Source organism: Habropoda laboriosa, unplaced genomic scaffold (genome assembly GCF_001263275.1).
Source record: "Habropoda laboriosa isolate 0110345459 unplaced genomic scaffold, ASM126327v1 scaffold99, whole genome shotgun sequence".
Classification (NCBI taxonomy): Eukaryota; Metazoa; Arthropoda; class Insecta; order Hymenoptera; family Apidae; genus Habropoda; species Habropoda laboriosa.
This window is the reverse complement of record NW_017100239.1, coordinates 1,383,501-1,392,281: the sequence shown is the minus strand read 5'-3', so window position 1 is coordinate 1,392,281 and position 8,781 is coordinate 1,383,501. Positions and strand designations below refer to the sequence as shown.

Below are 8,781 nucleotides of genomic sequence, written 5' to 3'. Positions count from 1 at the left end.
CGGGAGAATGGAAAAGCAACGAGCAGAGGAAATGTATTGGTCGGCAATTGACGATCGGAACGGCAATTACGTGAATTTGATTTTACTCTCTCTCTCTGTGTTCGATCGAGAGAGAGAGAAAAAAGGACGTGCATCACCGATGGAAATTTGTCTCTGTTAGAACCGGTGACAACCAGATGGACTACCAGTTGCATCTAATCGAATAAAAAATGATACGAACTGGTTGACAGGCTTATCGAAGGCGTTATTGAACTGGGATCTATACGGTGTACTATTAAGCTGCCGATTCATTGTTCATCCTGCGATAAGTCTTCGTTGTTTGATCGTCCCGCCGCACGATCCTATTAACAACCTTAATACCATTACCTAATCTCGTCTGATCTGTTTACACGGTGTACGCGTGGACTGCTCGTGGTGCCTCCTCAGAATCTGTACACAGAGACTCTGGATGAATGGTAATACTAAGAAAGTGCATTTCCCATCTTGTAAACAGCGCTTACGAGATCCAATACCTTGGTAATTGCTTACAACGCGTTGTTGGAAGCCTTACGAATTGCTCAGCTTCCCTTTCAGCGAACTTGTAAGAAGTGAAACGAAGTAGATATGGTTTGGGTATTTGGACAATCGAATTAAGAGAGGTACGAAGTCGTAAAATCGGTCAGACGTCTGAGAAACCTGAAAAGATAAGAGCTCGAAATCTCAGAGCTTGTAAGAAGATTGCCTCAACTTTGATTCGTTCCTAAATGGAATATCGCTACTTAATTCTTTGATTTACAATCTGGAAAAACGAGAGCTCGAAATCTCAGTTAGAGCTGCAAGAAGATCGCCTTAAATTTCATTCACTCCGAAATGAAAAGTCACTGCATCAATCTGTACCATTACTCGACGCTTTAATTTTATCGAGGATCTTTAACCTCTTAGGCACTGAGCATCACTATAGTGGCTTACGCGGATGTATCTTTCTGTTTTTTTAAAAATAAATATTTTTATAAATACTAATGAAAAATTATAATTTAATCATCAAACACTTCATTCCAATGTACTCGTGTAAAGAACAGCATTATCCGTCACACATTGCAGTGCCGTATCATTTACACGTAATTCGCGTTGAACTCTGCCGTACCGAGAAACAGCCCCGCGTAAAGTTCCGCCGTGCCTAAGAGATTAATTAGCGAATAAAGATTGACTCAATCAACTGCAGAGAAAAAAACCTTTATTGATAGAAATGATATACAAAAAAAAAAAAACGGAGGCGAAAAACCCGAGTGAAAAACAGGTACTCAGTTCGGGGTTGTCGCGCGACTGCTTAAAATGCGGAGAAGCATTTGTTATATACTTGGATCGGAACCATGGTCAGCGGACCCATGGCTTTTATGGCCCGGCCTGGGCCTACCTTAAGCAGAGAAACTCGCAGTAGGAAAGTAAAAATTCAAAATGTAATCTATTCTCAATAAATTTACAATCTGAAAAAGATAAGGGCTCGAAATCTCAGATCTCGATTCATTCCCAAATCATATTATACTGTATCTTGTTACTAAGACAGTAGCTTTCGACATCTCTTCAGCTGTTGGTCCAAAATGAACTTAATCTTGCCTCTCCTGTATTTATCTCGAAGGAGATTCGTTGAACTGCCAATGTTGAATCAATCTCTCCTCCGCGATATTCTCTATCCTTTGGCAAAATTTCCCTTCGTTATTTTCACGACTGTACCTTGGATACGTGCACGGAGATGCAAAGGAGAAGCTAGAGGATGTTTGAAATCGAGATTCGAAAGGATCGAGAGGCTTGGATTGTTTGTTTGCGCGCGTGTGTGTGTGTGTGTGTGTACGAATGGAAGAAGCGTAGGTGGAGGAAGAAAAGTATTGCGAAAGAAGCGTGGACAAACGGTCGCGTAATTGCAACGGGCTTGACGAGGGACCCACCTACTGACCTACACACGTGTAGCCAAGCGTTCGTGCCTCTGTGTCTCGGGTTTATTTGCGTTTCATTGTAATCCGAGTTCATTCTCCTTTTGCTCTGTTTCGCCCCCGTCGCTGGTCGCCTCGCGTGCCAATGAATGGACCGCATGTGCACGCGTGCATGCCACTCGTCGATTAGGGATCTGTCAGGTCCTTCGCTTCCGTGATAATTGCTAGGAAGTTTCAACGGAGCTTCGCTTGTTCCGTGGATCGACCATTCAGAGTGCTTAGTATCATTGAAAGTTTGCGGAAGATACACGTATTTGCGAATCTTTTTAGAGTTCGGTTGGTTTAACCTACTATAGTTGCAAATTGAGAGGTTTACTATTCTAGGCTTTCAAAAAATTCAACGTTTACTGAAAGTTGTTTGTTAATATCTCGGAAACTGCAGCTAATATTTTATATTTGGAGTCCACCCACTCTCCTCCTCCTTTCCAGCAAATTTCGTGTCGATTGGTGACCTTTCGGAGCCTCCAGGGCCTTTCAGAACTTTATCCCTAAGTTTTATACTATTCTAGGCTTCTAAAAAATGTGAAAAAATTCTGGGATACTTATCAAAGTCTCTACCGTACTATATTAGGTCTGTGCAAAAATTTCCATCGCTTATAAATCGATAACACTGAAAACCACCCTTATACTTCTTCCTTTTCTCAATTTTCAGTCGATATTCGTACTGAATACAGTATCAACATCGCCTTATTACTATTCTTACGTCAATCATAAATACAATAAAACACATGTGAAAATCTTCCAAAAAATGCGAGGGGAACAAACTTCCTCTTTAATAAAAATAAAAATTCCTCTTCGAAGAAATAAAAGAGCGAAATTTCGCTGGGTGACCTAGATTCCCCTGTGCAGGATTAATTGAACGTACAGGGTGTTCTGTAAAAGCTGAACAAATATCGAAGGGGCACTAAGAAAATTATCGGTAAAACATTATTGCGATTTGAATTTGCTCGTTACATTTATTTGTAAGTATTAGCGTTCCATTATAGTTTATCTAGAATCACTCCGGCTCGTTATCAGGTAATACCCTGTAGAATCTTGTTTTTGTGATTTGCCACCGATATCTTTATCTTTATTACCGACCTCGATGACAGGTTTGTTGAGTAACGCCACGCCGAATGCATGTAATAATTTAGTTGTTCCGGGCGGGGGCTGTAAGGTCAAGTTTCCATCGATCGATGCTCCTCCTCGTTTTATCGTTCGCACCATATATACTCGGTTAATTAAACAAATCTTCCCTCTAAAGGTTAAAACGTGACCTACTAAATCTCGACGATCCATACGCTATCTATTTTTAAATATCAACAAAAAAGTGCATTCGGGGTATCGCAATTCTTACAGAAACTTCGCGGTGATACCGATTTAACTGCATATTGTTTCCTTGGAAATTTATCAACATAAATATTCCACGATAACACTTCGTAATATTAAGCTCGTAACTGTGAGAAAATCCGTCCCGAAGACGGTGAAGCGAGCATCTTGAGGCCAGGCCCAGCGCTTTTGGGTTTCTCCCTGGGCCTCTTCGCGTAGGGATGGACAGGGATCGGCAGGACGACGCGTCCTCACTCGAAGCATACTTTTGCGAACGACGCTCAGATAACGCGGATACAGACTTTGAATAACATGTATGTCAGAAAAATACTCCGACTCAGCGTAGGGTGGGCGTAAAATTCACTAAACGTATCTACGTTTTCCGCAACAATATATTCCACTCAGAATCTGTGTCTACGTTAATCGGACGTCGCTTGCAAAGGTGTAAATTGAAGGTCTCGGGAAGAGCGAGGACGCGTCGTCCTGCCGATCCCTGTCCATCCCTACGCGAACAGGCCCAGGGAGAGACCGAAAGGGGCGAGTCGCCCCCACCGAGCGCGCTGGGCCCTGGCTTCAAGGTGCTCGCTTCACCGTCTTCGGGACGGACTTTCTCACATGTACTATTGTAAAAACGTAGACACGTTCAATTAATTTCACGCCCACCATACTACGAGTCAGAGTACTTTCTGACATAACTGTGTCTCTCCCTTTGAAACAGAAATTGAATCTCTCTAGTAAGAATTATAATCCATCAAGTTTCTTTCGTTCTTGCAAATGTGAATACGACAGGCGTATTACCCAAGTACGATTAAATATGAGTAATCTCTCGATAAATAGGAATTAGCTAATCAACGACGAGTTAACTCATCTTACACAATTTTGCACTCGAGGGGCGACTAAGAAGCGAACAGTATATTTACCATTAGGGGCAACTCAAAGGATGATATTTTCCAAGGCAGCAGGTCTATGGACCTCCGTGAATTGTTCGCTACATGTTTAGAGATCTCAGTAGCGAAATAGTTTGAAGGAAGCAACTTCTAATAAAAGTATTAGTTTTTTATAGAAAAAAAGGGCCTTCGAGTGCAAAGTGTAAATATCCGACGATGACACTATTAATGTCAAAAATTGAGGATTATTAAATAAACGATCGTCAGTCATACACCTAGTTTGGAACATCGAGACGCAATTCTCAGATGCAATTTCTAGGCGCACCCGTCCACCATATAAGGCTCATCCCCATGTACGTATTATCTGTGCCGTTGAAAGCCATTGCACGAAGCCACGAAACTACTTTTCAACCGGTCGTTTATTGTCGGTTCTCCGTTTTAATCGGATATTCACATTTCGTCGACAGCCCTTAGAAACGTCAACCTCTCGCCTCTGATAAGATTAAGAACGTATTTACAAGCGCAAGTGCGACAATCTTGAACCTTGCACTCCGTTCTCGCTCATTTTATATGCAGATTTCTTTCACACTCGTGGATAGATGGTTCTCTTCCAGCAGCTCTCTTTGTCGTTTGTCCGCATTTTTGCCCATTGTACGCCTATTATGCGCGATAATGCTCGAGTTCGCGACCCTCCGCCGTCCTCTTTTTCTCCACGTTTGTTTTCCTTTCTGCCTCTGTGTGGCGAACCGGAGAAAAGAAAGAGCCACGGGAGGAAGTGGCTCGATACGCCTCCTTGAACTTGCACTTTGTACAATTGTTTCGCCCTTGTCGGTTAACAGGCTCCCTCCGCCATTTTCACGTCCGTCATGTCTCTCCTCTATTTTATTTTTCTCGCCTCTGAACACGAACCAACAGTTATACCTACAGGAGGGGAACGTTGGATTTTCGTGTCCTCCTCCTGGAGGAGGTTGCAGTAATGGAGAAATATCGAAGCTTGTCTTACGAATAGATATTAGCCCCTTAACGTATGGTTTCTTTTCGAACATCTAAGCGTCAGCCATTTACCGCTTTAGTTCACTGTATCAGGTAACAAAAACTCTTCTGTTACAGATTAATTACCTGTAGTAATCCTCAGAGTTGCGAATTGAAACGAAAGTTAGGATTAGAATTAACTTTTGTTACTAATATAACTGTTTTTGTCGTATCTTGACCAGAATCTCTGCCACGAGTCTGACGCGTTGCCATATGTTAAGGGGTTAAGGGGGTATTCTGGTTTCGAACTTTCAAAAAATCAATTTTTTCGCTTTCGGAATTTTCTCCAAGTATTCTAGAACACGCGTGCAAAATGATTTGTTCGAATTCGTGGAATTAATTTAGGTGTGAGCGTTTGAAGGATGCAGTGGTATCTTAACGAAATGGGTAGGTGAATCTTCAAACGCGTTTTTCTCGAAACCTCGTTGTTTCCCCAGTGATCAGAGTGTCAAATGTTTAGAATAATTCAAATAAAAATAAATAATAATAATATTACGCTTAGAATAATGAAAATTTTCTTGTGGCCAATAATTCTGAGAGCAATACGCAAATCTTCCGTGACACAGTGAACGTGTTAAAGCTTTTTTCACACTGTCGTGAAAAGAGTAATTGATAATCCGCTCGTTCTTTTCTCTGTATTTTGTTTACACGAGAGTAGAGATAAGAGTGAATGTGAATGAAGTCGATATAATTCTGTTGCGCCTCTTCTTTCGATTCGTGTTATTTTTTTCCCGCTGATTAATTCTAACGAGAGGAATGTTTGCCTGCTGCAGGATCCGTGTCCGTCGAACAGAAGAATGGAAACGGTAGCACGAAGAATAACAAAACGAACAACAACGGCGTAGAAGTGAACAGGAACGAGGAACAAAATGGTTCTAGCGACCTGAAAGGCCAAGCCAAGAAGAAGACGAACGGACCTGGTAGCGGTCCTCTGTTGCAACAAGCGTAAGTTTCTTCTGCTACCGATCTTAGACACGGTACATCGACATCTTGTTTACACTCTTAGACGTCTAATTATAATATCTGTCGCTCGATCCGCGTTGCATAATGCCGTTATTCACATCGATCGAAGCTACTTACCGTAGAGTAAACATGCCAAATTAAGATCGGTGCTATTTAAAAAAAGTCATTGCGAAAATAAGCGAAGTATTTATCCTTGGATAATTAATCACGATTTATTTTTGTTATTTTACAGAGAGATATCCACCAGTCAGCTCGACTTCTTCAAAATGCTCGACGAGAAAATCGAGAATGTAAGGGATCCTCCTCTTATTTTTCTTTCTTGCCACCGTCGAATTTACATATCACTCGAGGACTACATCGAACTGCGAGCAGAATATAGTGTTGTTAGTTGTTTCTGATCGTCCTTGCACGCGATACTTCGTTACTTTTCCCGCAACGCGATCTCTACGTGACACGAGGCTTTCGTCCCTTGGAACGATCGGGATCAGCCTCGAATTACGCGGTGTATTCTCTATCGTGTCGGCAAAATGCATTGGAATCAGGCCATGTAAAATAGATGTCCCCTTAAGGCTTCGCCGACCTTGCTGCAACCTTGCAGCAATAATAATATTAGTCCGTGGCCGACGCTTGGCTGGCTGGTTGCAACTTTTATCGAGTTGCGGGATATGAATTTGCTCGATATTTCATCGGCCGTATACCTACCGACATTGCCTATCCGAAGATCTTCGTTTCTCTCGTCTCTTCTTTCTTTTTTTTTTCCCCCTTCTACACCTGGTTGTTCTTGACCGTTTTAACGCGATCTCGATATCGAGAAGAACGCAGTTGTATCGTAAATAACGTTCTTTTTTTGGAATTTTTTAATCCTTCGCGATGCAAGGCAATCCTTCTGCTAATATGCGTGATTCGTTGAAGTATCTAGTGAATGTGAATCGTGGGAGAGATTAAGATCTATTCGATCACAGTGTGAAAGTATTCTTCGAGTAGCTACTGTAATGGAGGTCTTTGATGGAGAATCGATTTCGAAGTTTTCATTATCGTATTACTTAGTAGAACGTAATGCAATTAAATTGAAAAGAGAAGTAATATGTTTTTGATATATTAGATACATATGTAACACATGCCTGAGTCGATTTAAACGATTTAAGGAAAAGGGATAAGTCTGTGAGTCATTTTCTCCATCAATTGCCTCAATTTTTAAGTTAAATTCGAAACCTGAACCTTATCTATCCTCAAAGCTACTTCTGTATTAATACTGTTGTTTGTAATAAAGAATTTCGTATTTATTCGTTTATTTGTGATAATTTCAGGGACCAGACTACGACGAAAGTCTGGACAAAACCGCCAAAGCAGAACACGAGTCCAACCTCGTCCGTCAATGGGAACTAGCCAGCGTGACCTGGTCGAGCGTGTCCGAATTAAACAACACGTCCCCTTCCACGATGAAGAATCGCAACTCCGGCTTGAACGCGTCTCGACAGAGCCTCAGCGCGAAAGACAAGGAAGGAATGAGAAACATAGTCGGCGGTAGACCGGAGAGCGCACCAATTTACATGAGGAACGCGAATCGCGTAGACGGTCTCCAAGAGACTCACTGCCCATCGCCGAACATGCCAAGGCACGTGTTAGAATCGATCACCCAAAGTCCGACGCAAAGCTTGAAGAATGTCACGCCACCCGGCTCGTCGCCCACTAGCCTGCGTTATCAGGACAATTACAAGGACAATTGTAACGAGAATCAGCCGAAAACCGTGAAGATACATTACGGTGCTCAGAATCCTGTGAACGGGGAATATGTAACGCAACAGGCGTTGTATCGTGAACAGTATTTGCAACAGACAGGGATAATCACGGTGCCAGCACAATATTCCACCGGTTCTCCAAGCGGCAACGTCCTCAGGAACAATCCGTACGTGCAACAGTATCAGATCACCAGCCCTCAACATTTCACCACCTCGAGAAAACGGGGCTTCAATGCTGCACAGATGACGTGACCGGGCTAGCCGTGCACCACCAGATAAAAGACTGATCACACACGATATACATACACACATGAACACACAGAAACCCTGTGAGTCAAGAGAGAAAGAGAGAGAGAGGGAGAGAGAGGGAGAGAGAGAGACAGAGAGAGAGAGGAAACCGGGTGGCGAGCACCAGGACTCGACGAGGATATCACTCGGATCGTCATCGTCGTCGTCGTCGAGGCGAGAGCTCTGTTTAAAGTGAATCAGAAGAAAGAAGGAGAGAGAGCCTATTCAAGGCTGGAGACTGACCAACACAGACGGAGAAGATTAACCACGGATGTTTCTCTGTATGTTCCTAAAGATTCCGTACATTTTCGTTGCGATTGGGTTAAGAATTTAAGCTGTAACGATCCAATAAATATAACACACACGAGCGAGACACCTGTAACGATTGGTGTTGGCCTAAAGATTTCTGCGATTTTCTTTGAAGAGAAGGATGTGAAGGGTAGAGGGATACAATAGCATCCGTTATCCCTACGGTAAAAGATTCTTCTAAAATCTACACACAGAATTCTTCGCTGTAAGTGCCAAAAAAAGAAAAAAAAAAATGCTACTATACGCAAGCAATCTTAGTGTCACGGAAGAGAAAACAAAAAGATATAA

At 42.3% G+C, this 8,781-nt stretch overlaps 1 protein-coding gene across 3 annotated transcripts in view; it reads left to right on the top strand.

The window, feature by feature from the left end:
• Positions 1-8,781, top strand: part of LOC108571846 (rhoGEF domain-containing protein gxcJ-like) — a 31,896-nt gene extending 23,115 nt beyond the window's left edge. For 2 of the 3 annotated variants that reach the window (XM_017933987.1, XM_017933988.1), the window contains exons 2-4: positions 5,968-6,139; positions 6,390-6,447; positions 7,465-8,781. In XM_017933987.1, the coding sequence (XP_017789476.1) occupies positions 5,968-6,139; positions 6,390-6,447; positions 7,465-8,148 (914 nt within the window). In that variant the 3' untranslated portion in view covers positions 8,149-8,781. Of the gene's footprint in view, positions 1-5,535; positions 5,582-5,967; positions 6,140-6,389; positions 6,448-7,464 lie in introns of those variants that run through there. The other variant, XM_017933989.1, reaches the window with a different exon arrangement.